This window comes from Microtus ochrogaster, chromosome 7 (assembly GCF_000317375.1).
Source record: "Microtus ochrogaster isolate Prairie Vole_2 chromosome 7, MicOch1.0, whole genome shotgun sequence".
In the NCBI taxonomy this organism is placed as follows: Eukaryota; Metazoa; Chordata; class Mammalia; order Rodentia; family Cricetidae; genus Microtus; species Microtus ochrogaster.
The window spans coordinates 78,692,882-78,719,215 of NC_022014.1; the positions used below are offsets into that span (position 1 = coordinate 78,692,882).

The window sequence follows — 26,334 nt, forward strand, 5'->3', positions numbered from 1 at the left end:
GGCCAGCCTGGTCTACAAGAGCTAGTTCCAGGACAGGAACCAAAGGCTACAGAGAAACCCTGTCTCGAAAAATTAAAAAAAAAAAAAATTAAAGACAGTGCTGGCTGCTCAAGAGGCTGAAATCCAAGGCCAACCGAGCCCAGTTCGAGGTGAGTCTGGGCATCAGCAGTAAAGCACTTATTCGCTGCGAACGTACACCAACATGGTTCAACCAGAAGAAATCCAGATATTCAGAACAAAGAACGTACCACACTGCCACTTACACTGGCTCGGAGTCGGTGGTAAAATTAAGTCCTTCTGCAGCTGTTGACCACCATGTGGGAGACATGTCAGCACAGGTCACTCACTAACAAAGCACTCAAGCTCCAAGTTTATCAGCAAAATACAATCACCCCAAGAACTGGCTTCTAAGAGTCATTAATATCCTGCAGCCTGAAATCTGTCAGAGGAATCAAAACAAAAGTTTATGCCCAAGTTTTGAAAAGTGTATCAGATCTTCCTCTGTGACTGTCACTGAAGATGTCCCGACTCTTACCAAGACGGAACGCACACCACCTGTCCTTTCTGGATTCCAGTCTCTTGTGTAGTTTGGACACATTCCAGGCCGACTACAGCTATGTTTGGCACCACAGACCACGTAGCGCTAGCCATATTAGTAAGTAAGAGGTCAGTGAGCTCCCTGCAAGTGCAGGACACAGCTCAGAGTTAAACAGCTGCCTACGAAGCTAAGCACTCTGGCAAGGCTTGAGAAATATGAACAAAAAGAAAAGAAAACTTGCCCTCAGCCCATCTCACTTACAGCAGCAGACAGAATCTATGATGGGAAGACTCCTCCCCACAACACAGTCTCCAAAGCTGCTCTTTCTGGAGCCGCGCTGTATCAAGCACACAGATGGGCAGAGGATCTCAAATCACCCCCCCCCCATGGATTGCTTGGATTTGTTTACACTGAAAGGATAAAGGGAAAAACCGATGGGGGGGGGGCAAGCCAACTTTTAGAACCCTGTCATATAGTGGTATTTTCTCATCTCTGCTGGACTACCACTAAAATAAAATGTTGTCACTATAATGTCCAAAATAAAACTGATGAAAATTGAAAACTGGATTGTTTATTAAGTGACAACTTTAAAAAAAAATATCAAGAGACTAGACAGATGTCCTGCTCTAGCAGAGGACCCAAGTTCTGTTCCCAGCATCCATGGGTGGCTCAAACTCCTGTGACAGCAGCTCCAGGGAGCTCTAAGGCCTCCAGCCTCTGAGGGCATCAGCTCTCATGCAGTCACGCAGAGGCACGTAACTAAAAAAAAAATTATTTTCTGTGTATGGGCGTTTTACCTGTATATATGTCTGTGTACCGTCTGCACGCAGCGACCACAGAGGCCAGAAGAATGTGTCACAAATGTGTCATATCGCTGGGACTGGAGTTAGGACACCAGATCTCACACAACCCAGGCTGGCCTAAAGCTAACTAACTGTACAGCCAGAGATGACCTTGAATTTCTGATCCCTGTGCCTTTGCCTGAGTCCCAGGATCAGAGACACGTACCACTGTACCTGGTTAGTAATTGATACAATAAAGTATACTTGTACTTTATAAAAAAAATTAAGAGGAAAAGTAGCTAAGAAGCTAACCAAGGTATTAACAGCAACAAAAGAGGAAGGTGACAAGTTCCAGTGGCCAACGTCTGTAACCCCACACTCAGGAGGCTACTGCTGTGCCAAAACCTGACAAGGCTCCCAGATGCAGAAGGTGCTCGTCCAGGGAGAGAGAAAGAGCCGATATGGCATCAAGAGGCACGACTGTACTGGTAGTGGTGAGGCAGCTGAAGGAAAAGAAGTGATTCCCAAGGCCATCAGGAGCTTGGGCAAACTCCAGGTTCTGTGGAAAGGCAGGACACCTCAGCAGTTTGAAAAATTTGTACGGGCAAAAAGGGCAATATGGCTGAAGACCAGGGATGTGCGATCACTTGGTGAACAAGGAAGCTAAATGACTGACTGCCAACTGAGCATGTGCTGTGTATTGCTGGAGCCACTGTTTCTGAATTACTGGGGATGTTACCCATGAAGCACCATAGAGCTTTGCTGACTGAGAACACAAAACTACAAAACAGAGGGGCTGGAGAGATGGCTCAGAGGTTAAGAGCATTGCCTGCTTTTCCAAAGGTCCTGAGTTCAATTCCCAGCAACCACATGGGGCTCACAACCATCTATAATGGGGTCTTGTGCCTTCTTCTGGCCTGCAGGCATATGCACAGACAGAATATTGTATACATAATAAATAAATATTTAAAAAAAAACCTACAAAATAGAGGTGCACGTTAGACTCAACTCTAAACAGCTCTACAGTAAAGTAAAGCTGCCCTTGCTTTTGTGAAACAGTTCTGGAACGGAAAATATAGTAATTATGGTTCTGGTGAATTCAAAGAAATGCTGCCTCTGCTCTCTGGACACGCCTCAGATGCTGCTGTCGGCACATTCAGCTCAAGACCACATCACACGGACCGTGCCACGGGTGACCGAGCCGTGCCACGGCCACCTGAAAGTGAAGAGGCAGCACTCCCAGGCCACTGCAAGAAAGGACACACAGGGACACTCTGATCTTGTAACTTTATTGAGTGATAAAGATACAGGACTAGGTGATGGTAGGTTTGCAGAACCAGCCTCTGAACAGACCACAGACAAAGCGCTGTAAGAGAAGATGCTTGGAAAATCCACGGTTCAAAGGAAAGGAGGCGTGTAGACAAGGACAAGATCTCTAGGAAAGAAAAAACGCACCTGAATTCTCTACCCAGCCACAGCAGCACCTCCAAAGTCTACAGGAACCACCAGTGCATGTGGAAAGAGGGTTCCCAGACTTCAGTGAAACTCCAGCCATGCCCTGCACCAAACTAGCGCCAGCTGTGACAGTTGCAGCAAGCCTGTGGTAACACCGCTGCACGGCTATAGAAACCTGTACCTGCAGTGTGCATTACCACAGCCACCAGCTATAAGAAGTGAAAATATGGCCAGCAATGGTAAAGAACTAATTTTTACTTCATGTGTATGAGTGTTTTGCCTGGCTGTATGTCTGTGTACCGCATGCATTCGTGGTACCAGGAAGCCCGAAAAGGGAGTCTGACCCCTAGAACCAGAGTTATAGACTGCTGTCGGTCTCTATGTGGGTGCTGGGAACTGCATACACGTCCTCTGCAAAAAAAACAGCAAGCACACCAGGTGGTGGTGGCACACGTCTTTAATCCCAGCACTCAGGAGGCAGAGGCAGGCGGATCTCTGTGAGTTCGAGGCCAGACAGGGCTACATAGGTGAGACCCTGCCTCACAGACAGACAGACAGACGGACAAGATAGACAGATCGATAGATCTATGTTTGAGGACTGGCAAGACAGCTTAATAAGGGTAAAAAGCTCTTACTGAGCAAGCCCGAACACCTGAGCTTGAACCCTGGCCCTGACAGTGGAAAAATGAACAGACCATAGAGAGCTGTCCTCCGCCTCCACACACATGCTATGGCACAAGGTCTCTTTTGTGCATGTGCGCATGTTAAATTAAACTTTAAAAGTGTATTCACCCAGGTGTAGTGGATACCAGAACTCACGAGGCAGGGGATGTCCATTTTGAGTTCCAGGAGACCCAGGGCTATACAGAGACACCCTGTCTCAAAGCAAACAAACAAGCAAATCTACATTCAGGGGTTGTGGGAACAGATCAGTGGAGAACATGTTCTTAGCATGTGGCAAGACTGGATACTGTCCTTAGACTTCCTTCTCAGTGCTCGCTGACGACATCCATCAGCTTCACTCTTACAGAGAGGGGACGTGGAGCTGGTAAGCAGCAGTTCAGCCCTTCTCATCAGCCTCGGCCGGGGGATTCTGTGCTTTTATATTTGATAAACAGAATGGATTTAGCAAACACGTTTAGGTTCCATGAATGAAAGTGTGGGTTCCTTTAACTCTGAACAATCTTCCCACTTGCAGTGCTGGGCAAGTGTCCCACACGTGACCCCATGCACAGCCATCTCGCTTCCACTCATCTAGCCGGAGCAGCAGAGGCTCACGCACTCAGAGGCTGCAGTAAGAGGGAGTTGTGACTTCAAGAGTGAGACTATTCAAAGAAAAGAAAAGGTAGATGGGGAAGAGGGAGAGAGGAGATGAGGAAGGGAGGGGACTATCACCTTGGTAAGTGAGCACTCGTCAAATGCCTGGCACGTACAAGGACTGAGCTTCCATCCCCAGTGACAGCATAAATGAATAAGGAAATAAATAAATAGCAATTTCATGTAAGCATTCTATTCTATGTTTTCTTTTCTAAAAAAATGTATTTGTGTGAAAGTTTGTGGTATTGGGAGGGTGGAATGTGTATGTGCCATAAAGTGCATGTACAGGTCATAGGAACTTTCAGAATGGGCTCTGTCTTCCCAAAGCGGGCTCTAGGGTTAAACCTAGGCTGTCCTGCTTGCACAGTAAGAGCTTCTACCCCCCGAGGCACCTTCCAGCCCTAGCCTATATTTTCTATACAGAAAGTTGATGGAGGAAGGCCATTGGTTAATTAAATAAAGAAGCTGCTTGCCCTGATAGGTTAGAACGTAGGGGGAGGAGTGAACGGAGCAGAATGCTGGGCGGAAGAGGAAGTGAGGTCAGACTCAACAGCTCTCCTCTTGGGAGCAGACGCCTCAGAGAGACACGAGACGCTCCACTCCTGCGGGCAGAGGCGAGAGCTCTGCTCTCTGAGGCACACGCGATGAAGCTCCGACCCAGGATGGACGTAGGCTAGAATCTTCCTGGTAAGCGCACCTTGGGGTGCGACACACATGATTGGAAATGGGTTAGTCCAGGTGCGAGAGTTAGCCGAGAAAAGGCTAGATATAATGGGCCAAGCGGTGTTTAAATGAATACAGTGTCTGTGTAATTATTCCGGGTAAAGCTAGCCAGAGGCGGCCGGGGTGATGGGAACGTAGCCCACGGCTCCTATTACTACAGAAAGTTGTTCCATAAAGTATTTCCTGAAAGAGGGAGTGTGGGCATGAAATTTGAAGGCACTGAACTGAAGTACGTCACAGAAACTAAAATAGTGACAGAAGAAGTTCAAGGCTCGTGGGTATGCCACGAGGCTATCAATGGCTCACATCTACTTTCATGACCGCCAAATACATTTCTCAAAGGCAATTCCAAGTTGAAGTGTTCTAGGACAGCTCCAGCAACGCTTCAGAGCTTCGCTAAATTTAGAAGCAAGTCCTTAGTAAATTACAGATAGCTACATAGCCAAAAAGCAGTCGTGAGAGCTTCTAAATTAACTCAGAAATCTGCCCAATGTCTTACAAAGTCTGTTCCATTCAAAATACCCAATGTCTATCCTCAGCAAGCTCTTACAACAGGGCATTAAATATTATTTAGACCTTGAAACCTGGTCTTTGTATCAACCTTAGCATTAAACACAACACCCGTTTAAGAACTTAGGAAATATTCAGTGATTTCTTTAAAGCCCTTTTAGAAAAACATTATTAATGTATATGTATGCCACAGAGCATGGCCCAGCGAGGTCAGAGGACAACTCAGGTTGTCATGTTCGGCAACTAGTGCCTTTACCACCAAGGCATCTCAGCAGTCCTATAATCTACTGGTATTTATAGATATAACATATCAAGGTAGGTAATTTTAAGAAATTATCATCTCGGGAGGCAGAGACAGTCAGAGCTTTATGAGTTTAAGACCAGCCTGATCTACAGAGTGAGTTCCAGGACTGTCAGGACTATATAGAGAAATCCTGTCTCAAAAAACCAACAAAAAGAATTATCGCCAGGCGATGGTGGCACACGCCTTTAATCCCAGCACTCGGGAGGCAGAGGCAGGTGGATCTCTGTGAGTTCGAGACCAGCCTGGTCTACAGAGCTAGTTCCAGGACAGGCTCCAAAGCCACAGAGAAACCCTGTCTCGAAAAACCAAAAAAAAAAAAAAAAATCATCAAAATGCTAGTGTATCATAACACAAACACAGAAAAAGTAACTATCCGCCTAAATCTAAAGGATCATCTATAGGAGACTTCCCGAAACATCTCAGTCACAAAGCAGGGCACTCTCCATCTCTACGACAGGTCACACCATAAAGCCACAAAACAAGCTCCAATAAATCTAAAAAGATTTAAACCATACCAAGTGAGATCGACAATCACAACAGAATTAAAAGAGAAGCACCTAAAGATTAAACAACATGATCCTCAATAAACAGAAGGTCAAAGAAATAAGGAAAATCAGAAAATAACTTGAAACGAAAACAAAAACTGAGGGCCAGTGAGATGGTTCAGCAGGGGGAAGGTGCTTACCACCAGGCCTGAAGAACTGAGTTTGAGTCCTAGCACAGAAGGGAAAGAGAGAACTGATTCTAGCAAGTCGTCCTCTGATCTCCACTCTCAGCATAGTGTGTCTGTGTGCTCGAACATGCAAACACAAATACACACATGAAACACACACACACACACAAATAATAATTTTAAAAAAGGAAAAATGCTCGCCCAACTTATGGAATGAAGCTAAAGCAGAAAGTGAGACAGAAATTTATAGCTGTCAACATATATATTAAAAAGAAAACCGAAGTTAAACCCCAGCTCTCAGGAGGCAGAAGCAGGCGGATCTCCTGAGTTCGAGACCAGTCAGGTCTACTGAGTGAGCTCTAGGAATCCGGCTCTATTACTGGTTTGCATCACCGTATTTCAGAGCACAGCAACCATGACACAGCTGCACAGTAAACAGGGATGGTGGCTGTACAGACTACGTGTTTCCTGAAAAGTTCTAAAAACTTGAACATTGATGGGGGAAGCTTTTTATAAATTTTCCAATGATGACGACATTATTTACTTAATTTCAAAAAAGTTACCTGACCACGGGAAAAGTATAACCTCACTTTCCTTACATTCTCCAAGTAAAAGAATTAATCCACCATTCTTAACTTCCAATCTACAGCTATTTTTCAAAGCCAAACATTTTGAGAAACTGACATAGTAAAGCAGACAGATGCTTGACTTGAACCAAAAACTCATCCCAAAAGGGGATGAAGAAAGCTCTGAATTATTAGAAGAGTCAACTGAGCTCTAACAGGAACACATGCCTAAGTTTCTAGTCCTTGAGAAGCTGAGACAGCGGGCCGTCTGTGACTTTCAGGCCAGAGAGGACCACCACCAGAGGGCTGCATAGCTACACCTTCCAAAAAAAAAAAAAAAAAAAAACAACAAAACAAGTTATCTGTAAGCTGCTGCCTGGAGCTCCACTGGCTGTGCCTTTTCTGTACAAGAGTGTGCGTGCGTTTACAAGCACACCTATTGTTAACACTGGCCAGACAGCAAAAGTCCTCCACCACCCACCCACCGGACTACTGCAAATGAGCACATTCCTGAATGAGGAGGTTTACTGCCTTACTCTACCTGTTTCTCCAAACCCCCAGCAAAGCTTAACTTCATTTAAAGCACGTTTGCAGCATAAACTAAATAAACCTAGTTTGTCTTCCCATCTTTTTCTGGACATGAGTTAGGAATCAATCTAGAAGAGATTCGTCTGGTTTAAAAAAGGAAATCTGGACTAAAACTACCGCATATAGTCAGTATTGGTGGTGCACACCTTTAGTCCAGGCAGAAACAGATCTCTGAGTTGGGGCCAGCCTGGTCTAACTGTTCAGGTGAGCCAAGTATGTGAAGAAAAACCCTATCTCAAAACAAACTACAAAGTATCTAGAAATGCATGCCAAGTCCCTCTACTGTCATAATTACTTATTAATCTCATGCCAGTTAGATAGAAAGGCAAATGATCACCTTAAAGAAAGCCACAAAGTGCCGGGCGGTGGTGGCGCACGCCTTTAATCCCAGCACTCGGAGGCAGAGGCAGGCGGATATCTGTGAGTTCGAGGCCAGCCTGGTCTACAAGAGCTAGTTCCAGGACAGGAACCAAAAAGCTACGGAGAAACCCTGTCTCGGAAAAAAAAAAAAAAAGAAAGAAAGAAAGCCACAAAGTAAACCATGCCTCAGAAAACCACCAAGCATTTTAGGTATCAAAGCAGCTTAAGCATTTCACGAATCTGGTTATCACAGTCCCATAAAGCACTGCCAGACTGGGAAACAATGTCCTACCGCTATCAGGGGACTAAGGATGGAGCAAACAGATCAGACTTATTCCGGCTGAGAACTAGAGGCCATTTTCAATAGCTGTCTTAAAAGAAGGTGATGTCGGTCCAGGAGTCAGACAGCAGGACAACACAGTATACCCATGTCCCCTTGAGACTAAGAACTAAATTATTAATAGAAACAATCAAGAAACCCAGCAACAGGGAACTAGGAAAGTCAATTATAGAACATTACCTTGATACATTATGTAACCACTAAAAATAATTAGTAAAATATAGGAAAGAGCGCATATTAGATCTGGAGGACATACAGAACTCTATGCATGTTAGACATGCACTCTGCCACTGGGCTACACCTTCGGGTTCCTGTTACACTAGTTTTATCTATGCACTTACACACATACTCACCTGCATGCACACATGTGCACACATGTACTTGCCAAGCACGGTGCACAAGTAGAGGTCAGAGGACAACTTCCAGGAGTCAGTCCTCTCCTTCCACCATGTGGGCTCCAGGAATGAACTCTTTACCCATGGAGCCATTTCATTGGCCTGTACTACATAATGATAAAGCTTAGGATATTTCTGAAATAGTAGTGCTAAAAGGGATTTATATAGTGTTTGGAGTTTCCTATGTTTTTTTCTAATAATGTATGGTAAAATAAGTTTAAGTGGGTTGGGTCATGCCTCTAATCCCAGCACTTGGGAGGCAGAGGTAGGCAGATCTCTGTGAGTACAAAGCCAGCCTGGTCTACACAGAGAGTTCCAAGACAGCAAGGGCTACATACACCCTGCCTCAAACAAACCAAAACTAAAACCAAACAAATACCCATGCTTCATCTGAGCTCTGGGACAGGGCTGAGCAGCCCTGAATGTGAGATAACAGATACACACCTACCAGATTAGTTGGCAGAGGCATGACTTAGGAGTTCCCTGACACCACTCATGCTCCTCAATCATCTTAGCAAAATTAACAACAGCTAGCCAATTACAGTCATGCATGTTAGTCGCTGCTGTAAGCATACTTAGCTCTTTCAAATGTTATGGTGGTCCTAGGAAGGCAGGAGGAGGACCAAAATGCAAAATTGTTAAGCAATTTTGTCCACAATCACAACTGGCTAGTAGAAGAGCTAAGACTCAGATTCTAGTCTGGAATCTAACTCTTTTTTGCTTTTTTTTGGTTTGGTTTGGTTTTTTTGAGACAGGATTTCTTTGTGTAGATTTGGAGTCTGTCCTGGCACTCCCTGTAGACCAGCCTGGTCTCAAACTCACAGAGATCCTCCTGCCTCTGCCTCTCAAATGCTGGGATTAAAGGTGTGCGTCACCACCGCCCAGCTTTGTTTTGTTTTTCTTTGAGACAGGGTTTCTCTGTGTAGCCTTGGCTATCCTGGAACTCGCTCTGTAGACCAGGCTATGGAGTCTAACTCTTTAGAATACACTGTAACTGTCTCTCATCCCACATCTGGAAAGTGGTGAAATCAAAGAGTATCTGCCAAGTGGAGCAAGATTTGCCTCAGTCATTTGAGCTTTCCTTTTTTTTTTTTTTTTTTATGTCTCAAAGCTTTGATACTAAGCCCTGACTATGGTGCACTTTAGCCTTAAAGACTTAAAACCAGGGTCCAGAGAGACAGTTCAGCAGTTAGGAGCATGGACTGCTCTGCCTGAGAACCAGAATTTGGATTCCAGTACCCATGTCGGATGGCTTAGTCTCTGAGCCTATGTAGACACCCCTACAATGACGGAGCTCATGGTATTGGTCCTTCATGGGGTTAATGGTGCCAGTCCTTTGGTGCCAGAGAACACTGGAAAAGTTGTTAAGGTCAAGACATCCAGCCCGAGTTCCACAAATGGTGTCTGATCAATAGTAATGTCACCCTACTGTCAGAGAGGCAGAGTGTGAAGTCCCCAAGGGAACACTGCATATCCTCAGTCATGTCTTCCCCAGAAGGAAGTGGGTCTGTATCCCGGCTCCTCAAGACGCAAAGGAACTGAAAGTTCATTCTCAGCACCCATTTGGAAACTCTGTGTTCAGCTGACAAAGTGACTATAAATCTACTTGCCTTGAGAGAACACAAATCACAAACTGTTATCCTAAAAACTAAGCTGAAGCTCGGTGGTAAAGGGACCTGACTTTAATCCAGCACTCGGGAGGCAGAGGCAGGAGGACCTCTGTGAGTTTGAGGCCAGTCTGGTCTACAGAGTTCCAGAACAGTCAGGGCTACACAAAGAAACCTTGTCCCCCAAAACCAAAACCAGCTAATCAACCAAACAACTACAGAGATTCTACCTGACCTCAGTCAGAATAGTGGCTTTGTCTGGCCTCCTCAAGCACTGTACACATGTGGTTTAAAGGGATACACCTAGAGCCGGGCAGTGGTGGTGTACGCCTTCAATCCCAGCACTCGGGAGGCAGAGGCAGGTGGATCTCTGTGAGTTCGAGGTCAGCCTGGTCTACAAGAGCTAGTTCCAGGACAGGCACCAAAACCACAGAGAAACCATGTCTCGGGGAAAAAAAAAAAGAGATACATCTAGGTAAAAACACTCATATATAGCAAATAAAAATAAATTTAAAAAATCTAAAAAAGAAAGATTATAAATAAACGCTGAGGATTTGGACAAAAGGGAATCCTATATACACTTCTGATGGGAATGTAAAATACTCCAGCCACTAGGAAAATCAGTATGGGTATTCCTTTAAAATCTGAAGACAAAACCAATGCGATGCCCCAGCAGGTAAAGGCTCTTGCCACCAAGCTTGATGACCCGAGTTCAATCCCCAGGATTCACATGATGGAAGGAGCAAACCAAAAGCAACAAACTGCCTTCTGATTTAAACATGTGTGCTGTGACATGTTCACAATGCACCCCAAACACGACTAACAGAATTAAAAAAAAATCCTGAGGAAAGGAGACAACTAACTTCAAAGTTGTTTTCTGGCCTCCTCAGGCACACCACAGCACACTCATATATACACATCATACAAACACACACATCATAAACATGCACACTGCAACACACTCATACACACATCATACAAACACAAAAAAGCACATAAAGACAATGATAAATTAAAAATTAACAGCCAGGTGGTGACATACGCCTTTAATCCCAGCACTCGGGAGGTAGAGGCAGGCAGATCTCTATAAGTTCGAGACCAACCTGGTCTACAGAGCGAGTGCCAGGACAGCCAGGGCTACACAGAGAAACTCTGTCTCAAACAAACCAAAACCAAACAAAAAAGAAGTGAATGGGGCAACTGCGGATAATTCTATTAAGGGAATTAAGTCACTCTCAGAAAGACAAATACCATGTTTTCTCTCATTTGTGATCCTGCAATTTAGATACACTAAAATCACAGACATACATAGATCTACACTATGACAGAAGTAGAAATGAAATTGTCCAGGGAACAGAGAACAAAATAATGCTGGAAAATATGCTCAAAACACATTATACATGTGAAGCTTTCCATAATATTGCATAATCATTTTTAAAAAGACATACAAAAAAGTAGGGTTTTTTTCCTAGAATAGAAAAAAGTACTTAAGATACAACACTCTAGTTTAGTCAACATTACCCATAAGTAATCATAAATGCATCTCTCAGTATACCAACACTAGATTTTAAAGCAGCCCTACTTTTTATTTCTTTCCATGTTATATATTCAAATATCTGAAATGAGCCTTATACATGGAAATATAGGCCTGCAGCTGTGATAAAACCAACCAAGCAGACCGGGCTGTGCTCACCAGTGGGCAGTCTTCCTGCACCCACGGGAGATACAGACAACATTAGATGCCAGGTAGAAAGCCCATGATTTTTCCTTTAGCATCCTCTTCCTCCTAATAGCCTGTACCACACAGGTACTTAGATCACACAATAAAGACTGGAGCATTCCAGGCTTGGGACTCTACACTCCCTAATAAAATCCCAAGCTGGGCAGTGTGACGACTCAGCGGGTAAAATGCACTTGTCACCAAGCTTGTCGCCTGAGGCTGACCCCCCACAGGACCCACACTGTGGGAGGAAAGGAAGGACTGACCTCTACACACATGCCGTGGCACCCGTGCCCGTTTCCCCCAAATAAGTAAGGGTAAAAATAAGAATCTAAGTTAAGGGGCCTTTTGTCTTCCAAAACTCTGGAGCTAAGCCTTGGGCCTCCTAGTTCAGTAATGTATTTTTCTTTCAGAGTTGCTGAAGACAGAAAGTGTAGCTTATGCTTCGTCCCCAACAGCCAAGGCAATGAGTCCAGTTCAGGCCTGCTCAGTAAATAAGACACTGAAGTAAGCTAAGTGGCAGAGACGGGCGGATGCTCAAAGGGCAGAGAGTGAACCCAAGACCTTCTTCTCAAGAGTTCAGAAGGACAGTAAAAGCAGTGAGTCACGGACACCTCAATGACTGGAATGCTGGTCCCCTCCAGAACTGAAGAAGGAAGCAAGCAACCTCAATGGAATTCACACAGGTCTGTGGGCTTGAAATGGCCCTGGGATCCCTGTGCAGCGGTGCCTGAAAAACAGTCAAGACATGCTATTGCCGGCCTTTAATCTCAACACTCAGGAGGCAGAGACAGGCAAATGGCTGAGTTTGAGGCCACCCTGATCTACAGAGTGAGTTCCAGGACAGGCTCAAAAAGCTACAAAGAGGAGCTGGAAAGACAGCCCAGCGGTTGAGAGCATTGGTTGCTCTTCCAGAGGACCCGGGTTCAATTCCCAGCACCCATATGGCAGCTCACACCAGTCTGTAACTCTAGTTCCAGGAGATCTGATGCCAATGCACATAAAGTTAAATAAATGTTTTTTTTTTTTAAAAAAGCTACAGAAAAACCCTGTCTCAAAAAAAAAAAAAAAAGCCATCCCTACAAGGCAGTTTTATAGTACCAATGCTAAAAATATGAAGGATTTTTTCACATGCCTAGCAAGTGCTGTACCTCTGAGCTACAAACCCCGTCCCTTTCTCTACCACAACAGTGAGGGACTTAAGTGCATCTCAACCATGCAAAGGCCTGGAGCGCGCAGGGAAAAGTCTTCTCTTTCTTAAGAACCTCTGCTCTCCAGGCGAGACACAAGCTTCAGGAGAGAGGGACAGGTAACAACACCAGCACAGGCAACACACGCGTCATCTCAAAACAGAACAAGCAAAGAAACAAGAGGAAAAGAAAAGGAACAAGTATCTCCCTATTTCAATTAAAGTTTAAGTGTCCCACACCACTGCAGCTCTTTGAGCCCAGAGCTATCAAATGATATCAAAGTGAGTGATGACGTGGGCTTACTCCCAAAGAAAGGAAGAAAACTGCTTGTTTGTTTTACCAACAGTTCTTCACCCAGAGCGCCCCTCCTCCTCGTGAAGCTGTGTCAGAGCTGAGACAAAGGGGAGTCACTGTGTCACACACTCACACTCACTTGCACTTGCTCTCTGGAGTGGAGCCACAAGATTACTAACAAACAGCTAATGGCCACCGTTCAAAAGCAATAATGGCATCATGACCTCATATCCCAGTTATCTACCGAATTGGAAAGAACTAAGGGTATGGCTTTCTCTCCCAAACAGAATGAGAAAGTAAATGGGAACATTCTGATTCACCTTCCTCATTATAAAAATTCCCAGGAGGACATGAACAATGTGTCAAACATTTATGGTCTAGGTGCAGGGCAAACTCAAGAGACAGCACGGGGGTGGGGGGGTGGTTGTTCAGGGTCCCTGGTTTGTTTTCATTTGTAGATGTGGTGTTAACAGGCAATGGGGATGCATTGACAAGAAGACTATGAACCGCCAGCCCTGCAAGTCCGAGTTACCAGGGGAGGTCTAATGGGAACCCTATGCATTACAGCACAACACAACACAACGTGTCAGGCACGGTGGAGCTCACCTATAATCTTGGGCTACATAGTGAATTCTAAGCAAGCCTGGCCTAAAAAAAAAAAAAAAATAAGAACTCTGTCTCCAAAAAGCCAAACCAAATAAACAAAACCCCTGGTTCTTAAGGGTTTTGTACAGGCTACAAACGTTGAGTGCCTGAGTAACAGCCTCACTCTGAGACAGCACAAGTGATTATCTCCTGTACACAGTAAGCACAGAGCAGATGACCTCTGTGCCAATGGCAGAGTCATTCAGTAGCAGGACTTCCCTCTCTGAGTCCTAGCACTCTAGAAAGCAGCAATGGGCTCTGAAGCCAGGGCTGATTCTGTCCATCTCTCAAACAGCTTTGTGTCACAACCAAGGGGCTAACTTCTGGAGGAGCCTTTCAGCACTGCCTTACGCACATGCAGGTCAACTGACATTTAGCCTCTCTCCCTGGTCAGTGTAACCGTTTCAGAGCCCAGCTCCTTGATGCGGAAAATGTGTAACAGTTTCCTATGAGATTGAAACATTCCATCCTACAGGTAAGATCTTTAAAAAGGGAAATAAGCAATTCAAAATAGCTGCAGGAAGTCCCTGAAACTGACCAGATTCACTAGGCCCCTCCCTGCCAGAGAAAGCAATAAAAACTGAGTGTCTCCTTCTCAGTAGCCATGGGACAAGAAAAGGCTCAGAGGAGAGGCGCTATAGACTCTGGGACCAGACCAGCTGCCTGCAAGAGGTTTAGAGCAGTGTCCGCCTGCAGGCTGTCCAGGGTGCTCCAGGTTTTCCAGCTTGTGTGAACTGTGACAGGCTGGAGTGGGACCTGATGGTACAGCTGTCTTTGAGTCATGTCTGCTCCTGTAAGTAACCCCTCACCCATATTCCTGTAAGTAACTCCAATAAAACCTCCTGGCTCACGGAGCTGGACTTTGGTCTGTCCCGGGCTCCCTATCTGTGCATTTCCTCAGGAAAAGTTGTCACATAGTAATATTCCCTCACTTTGAGCACTGAGGGCAGACTTGATCACTATCCATAGGTTCACATAATGAGTCTTTATAGTTCTTCCCATAAATCACGTTTTCACTTTCTTCCTCTAGAAAATCAAAGAGTAGCACTTGGGTAGGGGAAAAAAAAAAGCAAAAAAGCAGGGAAGCCACAAAAATCTAGACTAGGGCTCCGAGGAAAGAATATCAAAACTTGAGACACAGGCAGCACTCACAATATTAAGCTTTAGTTTCCCCACTTGGAGTCCATATACTCTTAGACAACACTTGCCCTGTAAAGAAAAGTGATAACCAAAAGGGTGAGCTGCTCCAGCCAACTGCGTACATCACCGTGTGCTAGGTCACTGCACGGCCCAGTAAGCTCCAAACCGCGAAGAGGCTCACTTCTAATCTGTATCCATCTTTTACGCAATTAGACTTTAATTCTCAGTAATTGCTCAAGTTCCTCTAAAGAAAGCCAAAATCTAACGTGTATAAGGGCAAGTTAAACACTGTTATGTGGAACTCCATTAGTTTTTTTCTCAGAAATGAAAGGCAATGAACTCTTCAGTGAGTTTGGGCATATACTCACCCTCTCCCTAAGCAGCTTCTAATCTAGGGCCCCATGACAAGAGGCAGAGTCTTCTGGCTATGCACAGCAAGACTAGAGGAATGCTTTTACATAAATTATTCACGTTCAGGATTTAAAAACATTCCTTGTGGGTTTTTTTAAAATACAACTTCACAAGGTAAAGCCATCACTCATGATCCCTTCCGACTTTGCCTGTGTCAATAAACAGACAGACAGACATCACACAAAGGCAGTTAAGGAGCAAACACCACACCACTCTCCTATGCCACATTTAGTAATAGCTCGGCATCTACTATGGCAAGCTGTCCAATTAAACCTGGTGATGGATGTTAAAGTGTGCACTGAGGAAAGAGAAAGCACAGCGTCTTTGTGTGTTACCAGGGTGAGGAAAGGCAGCCAAGCACGAGAGGCAACCACATCAGCACTCACCTTAAGGATGTCCCCCCTTTTGAAGCTCAGCTCATCGTCAGCAGTAGCTTTGAAGTCATATTTGGCGATGGCTTCCATTCTGAGCGCCGCTCAGTGCTCAGCAGCCTGAAGCAGGGGGGAAGGGAATCTTCCCTGCTGAAGAGCTCTGGGTTCAGCCTTTCCGATTCTGGGGCTATTCTTGCACACTGGGACACACAATGCCACCCTGAATCAGAAGAGCGATGATTAAGAGAAGTGGCTAGATCGAAGGCAGCCCCGCCCTGCCAATTGGCCTGCACTCCCAGCCCCCACGCCCCCTGGCTCCGCTGGGCTCAGCCCCCTCCTCCTCCCTTCCAGGCAACAGCTCTCCTTCTTCCTCTTTTCAGCCTCAGCCCCAGGCGACTGACAGGCCCAGCGGCCAATAGCGGCAGCTGCTTAAGCTATTCCAGAATACACTTCCTCTTCCTTCCCGCAGGGTGTAAGCTCCGGAGCCGGCGTCAGTCTCAGCCTTTCCCCTAACACCCCTTCACACAACTCCCGCACCCAAGGCAGGCCGGGCAAAGCAAGGCTCCGGAGGTGTTTACATGGCCCCCCTCTTTCCGCGCCACCCGCTGGTGTCCTGAGGACCAGGACGCTCCCATTCTCGGTCAGAGCCATGCAGGACTTGGGTATTAAGAGGCTCTACTCTACTGAAACTAAACCTTGACCTGTTCTCAAAAGGAGGTGAGAGAGCGAGCCTAGAATACTTCTTACCCACCAACAGCGATACTAGGAGCACTAGCATCGTCCACACCGGCCGTCACTTGGTCACCAGAGGACTCAAGGAATCTGCTCTTGCACAAGATACCCCAGACTCTAGTCCTTGAAATAGGTGATCCAGGTTTAACATTCAGGAATAGCCTCTATTTACTTCTGTTTGTTTGTTTTTCCAGACGGGGTTTCTTTGTAGCTTTGGAGCTCTACTTTACTTCTAAACAGCACAAGAGCAGAGTTGAAGTTCTTATTTATACTTAAAAGTAATCCCTTTCTCCGGGCGGTGGCAGCACAAATCTTTAATCCCAGCACTGGGGAGGCAGAGGCAGGGGGATCTCTGTGAGTCCGAGGCCAGCCTGGTCTACAGAGCAAGTTCCAGGACAGGCTGCAAAGCTACAGAGACCCTGTCTCGAAAAACAAACAACAAGTACCCCTTTCAGCAAATCTGAGCCATCAAGTTATATCTGGGGCAGCGGGAGGAAGGGTTTCACACCAGAGTTATGGCTGGCCTGGCATCCATAAATACACCAGTCTGGCCAAGAATTTGAGGTGATCCGCCTGACTGGTCCCCAGAGTGCAGAGACGCACGTTCCCCACCTCAAATGTCTTCTCTGGGGACAGGTTAAGTACAGGCTGGTACCAGATGGTCCGACCCCAGTCTCATCCAGTCCCTACTCTGCTTTCCTCCGTCAGGAGACCCTGCAGTGAGTGAGCAGCCTTCTGTCGGACCATTTCTCCATGTGAAGTCCCAGGTCAGAACTTCCCCACGGTGTGGCCACGATCAGGGGTGTCATCTTGATCTCCGCATACTTAAGGGAGGATGAAACCCCTACTCCGGTTTGCGTCACAGTTCACATACAAACTAGACAAACACAAACAAGAGCCCTGGCAGAAGGGAGAGGATTGTTGACAGTGGCACCTTTCTTGGCTAGTTACCACCCAGCAGCTCACTTTGAGGAGCACGAGTGATTATTACTCTTGTTCTAAAGTTAACATTTGGAGCATTAATCAAACATTCGGCAGCAAATGGGCTACGCAGCAGACCGGCTGGAGATTGAGTGCTACCAGGGGAGAGATCTCTGGAGGGATGTCCTCAGCCAAGTCTGAAGGCCACCACCCTAGCAAACCACACTGCTGCTTGTTCTTCACGGCCATACCTTTGTGTGTCTATGTGTTGCTGACTCTCAGAAGAAGAGGAAGAAAAAGTCTGAGCAAATATAAAAGTTTTAAAAAAATCAAAGGTTAGCCCCAGTATCCTTAAATTCTCAATATAGTCTCTGTAGTTATTTTTAATAGATTAAACTATATCTACAATTTTTAAGTATGTGTGTGTTTTGACTGTAGGTTCATCTGTGTATCACATGCATGCCTGGTGCCCAAGGAGACCAGAAAAGGGTGTTGGATCTCCTGCAGCGAAATTAAAGGTAGTTTGAGAGCTGCCCTGTGTGTGAGTACTGAGATTCAAAAACAGGTTCCCAGAAGAGAAATAAATGCTTTACCTTTTAGCTATCTTTCCAGCACTGACACCAACTCATTGCTTTGATTTGCATTTATGTTTTATTTTGTTGTTTAACTTCCAGTGACTTGTCAGGCTCTATTCAAGATGCGCCCCCCCCCTTTCTCTCTCTCTGATTGTTCAGTCTATCTTAGAAGGTAGCTATTATCCCATTTTCTGGTCAGAAAACTGCATCTCGTTTAAAAGGCTTGCTCAGGGGGCTGAAGAGATGGCTCAGAGGTTAAAAGCACTGATTGCTCTTCCAGAGGTCCTGAGTTCAATTCCCAGCAACCACATGGTGGCTCACAACCATCTATAATGAGATCTGGTGCCCTCTTCTGGCATACAAACATACATGGAAGGAATGTTGTATACATAATAAATAAATAAATCTTTAAAAAAAATAAAAATAAAAGGCTTGCTCGGTTTAAAAAGCCGGGCGGTGGTGGTGCACACCTTTAATCCCAGCACTTGGGAGGCAGAGGCAGGCGGATCTCTGTGAGTTCGAGACCAGCCTGGTCTACAAGAGCTAGTTCCAGGACAGGCTCCAAAACCACAGAGAAACCCTGTCTCGAAAAACCAAAAAAAAAAAGGGCTTGCTCAGTATTATAGGTGTAACTGATAGGATCATTACTTGAATGAATGGCATTTCTCCTGCCTCTCCAGACCAAGAAGACTCAACAGTAAGCTATGCTGGCTGGCCTAGTGCCACGGAGAGGGAGAGAGAATTTAGAGAAAGAAAACAGAATTTTATCAAATCCTTTAGGCTGCATTTTCAGATACAATTGACTTCAACAATTACAACTGTATTTTCCACTTTACTGCATGTGATGGGCTCTCGAGATGTGTGCTAACCGCTTAGAGCCGCTCTCATTAGGAATGCTAATGTGCCCAGCCACTTCATTTCTTGAGAAGAGCAGTGTCAGCTCTGGTAGGAGCTAGAGAGACAGCACAGTGGGAAAGCATGTGCTTAGCACACTTGATTGAACTCTGGCTCAATCACCAGGCAGTGTGTGTGCACGCACATGTGCGCACATGCAAATTGGGTACCCGTGTCTGTCTTTAGGTTTCTTTCCTTTAATAGTGTTGTGTAGAGCACAGTGTATGGTGTTGTTGCTATCTTTAATGGAAGGTTGGGATTCCTTGGTTATGGATAACCTAATCTAATCTCTTCAGGTTTTCTAAGTCAAATGCTAATTTTATTTGCCACAGACAGAAAGTATTGATTTGGTTTTCTCACCGTGTTTATCTATCCGTGTGTTTGTGTGTGCATGTGGGAGTTGGTTCTCTCCTTCCACCAAGCAGGTCCAGGGATAGAACCCGGGTCAGCAGGCTTGGTAGCAGCATTTACCTGCTGAGCCCTCTCAATGGCTTCTGGTTTGATGTTCTGCTAAGTGATTATTTGAATAGTTTCAACTTTTACAAGTGTTAGACATTTGTGTTTTGTTTTTTAAGATAAAGTCTTACTATGGTTTGTGCTAGACCTGAACTCAGGGTTGTCCCCCTGCCTTAGCCTCTCAGATGCGAGGATTACAGGTCTGAACCAGAGTGCTAAAAAGGCTCACTCTACTCAGGAACCTAGTGCAGACACCTTGAATGCAGCTGCAGGAAAGCAGGGCCTGAGAACTATCTCACCATTTGTGTCTAGAGACAGATAGCACCTCTTGTAGCCCAGGCTGGCTTCCAACTCTATGTAGCAGAGGATGACCTAACCTGATCTGTTTTCACCTACCAAGTGCTGGGATTACAGGCATGCACCACCACACCCTGTTAGTGTAGTACAGGGATCCAATCTGGGCTCCTGTATGCTTGGCAAACACACTATGGACCAAGCCTCAGCCCTAGCCTGACTTGTACTTTTTGTTTTTTGAGACAGGGTTTCTCTGTGTAGCCTTGCCTGTCCTGGAACTCACTCCTAGATCAGACTGGCCTCAAACTCACAGAGATCTGCCTGCCTCTGCGTCCCAGTGCTGGGACTAAAGGTGTGTACCACCATGACCCAGCCTGACCTTGTACTTTCTTTGCTGTTCAGTTGTGTTGCAGATGTCTCAAATTCTGACCCACTTAAAGTGCATGTCCTTTTGCTACATGTATCTTGACATGTATTTCTGAGTTTTATTGATTCCTGCATGAGGTCCTCCTAATGGGGAATTTATTCTTTTAATTCAGGTATTTGTATGTAAACTTACAAAGGTTGTCTATTTTAATCAGCCCATTTGGGGACTAGTTTATTGTGGGGCCGGCTTGACAAACTTTTCCTGGAGAAGACACAACATACAAGTCTGCTCGCCCTAGATAGGGACCAAAGCATGGAAGCCACCAGTCCAACTTGGTGAACCAATGAGTTTTACTGGAGTGAGTTACAGGAATATGGGTGAGGGGTTACTCACAGGAGCAGACATGACTCAAAGACAGCTGCACCACCATATCCCATTCCAGCCTGGGTGACAAAGCTGGGAGCCTGGAGCACACTGCATAGCCTGCAGGCAGCTAAACAGGTTGGAGAGGGTCTGACCTTCCGGCAGCTCCACTGGTTTCTGCTTCTTCCAAGCAGCTGGTCTGGTCTAAAGAGTCTTCTTTGCAACATGGTTTCTCTTAGTCCAAAAGGGACTCAGATTTCATTGCTCCTCTGGCAGGGAGAGGCCTAGTGAATCTCTTCAGTTTCAGGGACTTCTGCAGCTATTTTGAGTTGTCTGCCTTTCTACTAAAAGTGCTTCCCTGTAGGATGGAATCTTTCAAATGATTCAATCTCAAGAGGCAACATTTACATTACACAACACTGCTGAGTTCTGCCATAACCTAATTTTAAAAAGATACCCCTACCAAGTACAGTAGCATAAGCCTAAAACTCTAGCACTGGGCTAAGGCTGAAGCAGAACAATTCAGTTTGAAGGGGGGGCTATACACATTGGCGCATACCTTTAATCCCAGCAATTGGGAAGCAGAGGCAGGAGTATCTCTGTGAGTTTGAGGTCAGCCTGGTCTGCATAGAGAGGGCCAGAGCAGCCAGGCCTACAGAATCCCTGCCTCAAAATAAATAAAGGTTTGAGGTCAACCTGGACTACATACATATGTATGTATGTATGTATATAAAATTAAGACCTTGTCCCAAAAAAGTACTTGGATAAAGAATTGTTTCTAGTGAATTTATTGTCAGGTAATGTTTATTCATACAAATTTTTAAGAATCACTGCTAAGATCTGACTGGAGTCTTAAGCAAATTTTGAAATTTGCATTCCAGAAAATGCACCATGTCTGAACAAAATACAAATGATACGTATTTAACTTGGCACAACTCTGGGGAAAACCGGCTTTGACAAACACAAAGCAACACAACTCAATCATCACTGGCCAGAGGGTAGAGCTCCTCAGTAGGTTCTAACTTCTGTCCAAGAGTATGACGGCCCTGTCCTGCAGCCACCTGTCCCAAGTCTAAGGCTCCATAACACTACAGAACAAGAGCTGCTGCACGTGACCTAACGGGAATCACTGAAGAGACCTCAGGGAGCCAATAAGCCACCACTTAAAACCCAACAATTGAGCTAGAGAGATGGGCTAAAGACCTAACAGGCTGCTAAGAGCACTCACTGCTCTTCCAGAGGACCTGGGTTCAATCCCCAGCACCCACATGGCAGTTCACAATCCTCTGTAACTCCAGTTCTAGGGTCCTCTATTAGCCTCTGAGGACACCAAGTATATATATATATATATATATATATATATATACACACACACACATATATATACACACATATATATACATATATGTGTGTATATATATATATACAGACAAAATACACTCACCCACATAAAATAAATTATTTTGAAAAGTCTAGTAAGGACTAAATCAGTAGTTAGAAGGGGTAGGCTTTAATTTCTGAAGTTGTTCCCTTAGATTTTTCAAACTATCTTAATTCATAAATTCCATAGGTGATTTTCATTTGACGATTGCCAACCATACTAAAATCCCAAAGATGAGTCTTTTTGCCCCCAAACTGTCTCAATCTTCCTTACTAACAATGAAACGACACAAAGGGAGAAAGGAGGAAAATACTAGACACAAAAGCATGATCTGTAAGAAAACACTAAAATACAAATGCTACAAGCAAACAGGCAAAAATCCACTTGTGACCTGATGGCACTATGGACTACTTAGGAATGAATTCAGTCCTTTGAGTCTCCGAGTTCCCAGGGGAAAACTTAAGCCAGCCCCCCCCCCCTCCACGCCCTAGCAGCCCTGATGGCTGGCTGAAGAATACCGTGGACGTTTAAAAGTGAGGAATGAAAACGGGGAAAAGAAAAAGGAATCTTGGAACGACGGAGAAAATTAACAGTGCCAAAACGGGCAGAAACTTCGAAAATTATAGCGGAGGAACAGCAAGAAGGGGAAGTAGATTATTTTTAAAAAGGGGGTGGAGGGGCCAATGACTAGCGTTACAAATGGAGTGGAAAGGAGACGAAGAAGGCAAAAACTGGAGAACAAAGTGAAAGAGGGTGCGGAAGTCAGAATAAAGCCTATTTCTCTAGCCTCTTCTGAGTGTCAACGGAACCAGAAGATGGACCTTGAGTGCGCTTCGGCTCCTCTGCAAACTGCACTTCTATAGCACTTGAAGACAGCCTAAAAAAAAATCACTTTCTAAACAAACTCTAGCTCAAACGGAACGCTGCAAACGGACATGAACCAGCGGGGCTCTCGCTGAAATCCTTCCTCCCAGCGTTCCCATCAGCTGCTGCTCCTGCTTTTTCCCCAACAAGTATTTTTTTCAAGTAGCTCTAAAAAAGACGCGCCCAGCTCTGACAAAGACCCGTCGACGGGTCCGGGTAACAACCATTCAAGCACACGGTGGATCCCCGCACACAATTCGGCCGCAAGATGCCAAAAGATGGTGACATGGTTGCTTTGCAGGTCAAAGGAGCATCAATCACGTTAGCGAGCCGGCACCGAATCCCCCGCCTCCCGGGCTCAGTCAGCCTGACTCAGAACAGCACCCTGCGCCTCTCGGCTGCTCCGGGCTCCCTCTGCGCCAAGGCGGACGGCCGCCGCACTAGACCTCCCCGACCAGCCGGGTCTCTGCCCCAAGCGGGAGGAAGACCGGCACCAGGAAGGAAGCGCCCCAAAAGGGGAAACGAGGAGACGGCAGCGCAGCAACTGCGCTCGGGTCCGAGCCATCCCCGGCCGCCTGCGGCCCGCTCCGGCAAGCCCAGCAGATCGGGCCCGGGCAGCCCGCCGCAGCGAGCCCCGAGACGACGGAGCTCCCGCTCTCCTCCCGCCCGCACCCTTGCACTCACCGTGGCACAGCTGTCCGCTCCCGTTGTCCAGCCCGGCCCGCCCTGCGCTGCCGCCCGCGGCCGCCAACCCCGCTGCTGCTCCCCGATTGCGGCTCCCGCTGCCCCGGCCACCGTCTCCGCCTCAGCCTCGCTCGCTCGCTCTCGCCGCCGCCGCCGCCCGATCGCTGAAGCAGCAGCAGCAGCCTGGCTTCCGCTCCTAGACAGGGTCCCGCGAGAACTTCCCCACGCGGCCCCGCCCCGCCGCGCCCCGCCCCCGCGAGACTTCCCCCGGCGGAAAAGGCCCAGAGCGCAGGCGCTCCTCTTCGGTTCGGCCCGGCAGGTAGCCCAGCGGGTGCCTGCGCGCATGCGCCAGCCCGCCCCGCAGCAGGTGGCACGGGCTGGGTTCCGCCCCTGGGTCGCTGTAACCCTCTGTGTGCCGGAGCTGGTGAATTATAGGTCTGCCCTGGAGGAATAGCCCTTTCCACGCTCAGATCACGTTCCTTTCCCGTTCCACCAAACCAAGGCCAAAAGGGAGAAGGAAGAGCTGTGTCAAGATGGCTCAATCCGAGTAGAGGACCAGGCATAGAACTGCTTGGGAATTTGGTTCGTAAGATGAGTTGTTTGGTCTGTTGATTAACTGAGCCACATACCTAATGTAGGTAAGCACTGTGTTGGGTAAAGAAGATAAAACCACGAAGAGATCCTGGCCTTCAAGCAGTTCAGTCGAGAGTAGCAATAAAGAGTAAACGAGCGATGTCTTGGGCTGGAGAAAAATCTCGGAGGTTGAAAGAACTTGCTGCTCTTCCAGAGGACCTGAGTTCCGTACCCAGCACCCACATCAGAAGACTAACAAGTGTCTGTAACTCCAGTTCCAAGGGATTTAGTGCCTCTGGCCTCCGGCCAACACCGGCATTCACCTGCACACACCCTCATGCAGACACACACTCCCACACCTGTAACATAATTTTAAGTAATACAATAGCCCAGCGTGGTGGTGCGCGCTTTTAATGCCAGCACTCTGGAGCAGAGACAGGCAGATCTCTGTGAGTTCGAGGCCCATTTGGTCTACAAAGCGAGTTCCAGGATAGCCAGAGCTGTTACACAGAAAAACCCTGTCTTGAAAAAAACCAATTAAAATAATAATAATAATAATAATAATAATTTTCTAAGCATTAAAATTAATAATGACAGTACTGTTGTAGCTCTTTGGGGGAAATGCTGAGGAAGCCAAAAAGATGGAGAAAGGCTCGCCCTGTTCCTCTCTTCCCAAGCATAAAACTTCACAAAGGAGGTGATGCTAAGCCAGTATTGGAGGGTGAGGAGGAGTTCCGCAGCCCAGGAGCCAGGGCGAGAGCATAGCCGGCAAGAGGAACGCACTGAAGAACAGAGCAATGGAGGCGTGGGAAAGCCGTGTTCCATGCAATGCAAAGTACATAGCCGCCTATTTGGGGGCTGCTGAGTGTGGGGGAGTGGTGAGTAGGGCTTGGAGAAGTGACTCTCAGTTCCAATTACAGGAGAGCACAGAACGCATCTAATGTTAATGTGTTGTCTAGAAGCCAACAAAATAGCGTTGGGAACACCCAAGCCTCTGGTACAATGGAGGAGATGGGTCCGCTGAAATAAGGACAGAGAACTGGTCTTTCGCCAAGTGTTTGCTGAACATCCTTTGCAGCAAAAGTGCCTTTCAGAGCAAAAGGTGAAGCCGATGAACCTCTGCTTCGGGCAGTTTGCCGTCTAGATAGAGTTAGTTCCGTCTGAAAGAGAAAAACTCGGCCCTAAGTGCCACGGAACTGCACGCCAACGGCCAGTTATATGTGTAGTCGCTGTCAGAATCCAAGTGTTTCACAGGGGGTGGGGAGGGAGACCAGACACTCCAGGGTTTGGAGGCGGGGAATGAGTAACACAAGGTAGAGGGAGCCATTATCTGGTGGTGTGGCCATCAGAAAGACTAAGTTCAGTATGCAATGTGACAGCAGAAGGAGGGTGATCGAATCCAACACTATTTCACTGGGTGGGGTGACGGGGTGTGTGTGTGTGTGTAAGGGATAAGAGGGGACGTTGGGATGTGCATCTTAGGTTTCAGTGTCAGATGACCTCCGCTGGTAGGTTTTGGAGTAGCTATCTAACGGGAGGTGACAATAACAAGAGAATCGAGGGGCTTACTTCCTGTACGCCAAAGTCGAAGGGCCTCCACAGGGCATCTAATATCTTCATTTCATTCATAGATACAGAGAATGAAAGGGCAGATGTGGTGCCCAGACACCCGTTAGCCCTGCACTAGGAGGTCTGAGGCAAGAGGATCAAGACTTTCTAAGCCACAGAGGTTAAGAGCATTTGCAGAAGCCCCAGGCTTGGTTCCCAGCACCTACATGGCACTAACAACCAACTATGACTCCATTACTAGAAAATCCAAGACCATTTTCTGGTACCAGGCACACACATTGTACACATACATACGTGTAAGCAAACCACTCGTACATATAAAATAAAAAAAAATAATTTAAAGGGGTTTTGGGTCTAGACAGATTTTGGCAAGATCCTGTCTCAAAAAATTTAAGGAAGAGATATTAATAAGAAATTCAAAAACAGGACTGGAGAGATAAGTCAGCAGTTAAAGAGGACTGGCTGCTCTTGCAGAGGTCCTGAGTTCAATTCCCAGCAACCACATGGTAGCTCATAACCATCTATAGTGGGATCTGATGCCCTCTTCTGACATAAAGGCATGCATGCACATAGAACACTCAAAAACCTAAAATAAACAAATCTTAAAAGAAAGAAAGAAAGAAAGAAAGAAAGGAAGAAAGGAAGAAAGAAAGAAAGAAGGAAATCCAAAAATAAAGCCTGGCAGTGGTGGCACATGCCTTTAATCCCAGCACTCAGGAGGCAGAGGCAGGC

General features: G+C 46.3%; 1 protein-coding gene across 1 annotated transcript in view; it reads right to left on the reverse strand.

Moving 5' to 3' along the window:
- Grb2 (growth factor receptor bound protein 2) overlaps nucleotides 1-23,624 on the reverse strand; it is a 62,740-nt gene extending 39,116 nt beyond the window's left edge. The window contains exons 1-2 of the mRNA XM_005350735.3: nucleotides 23,461-23,624; nucleotides 15,945-16,149 (exon numbers count right to left, since the gene is read on the reverse strand). Coding sequence (XP_005350792.1) covers nucleotides 15,945-16,022 — 78 coding nt within the window. The 5' untranslated portion in view covers nucleotides 16,023-16,149; nucleotides 23,461-23,624. The remainder of the gene's footprint in view (nucleotides 1-15,944; nucleotides 16,150-23,460) is intronic.
- Nucleotides 23,625-26,334: the final 2,710 nt, after the last annotated feature.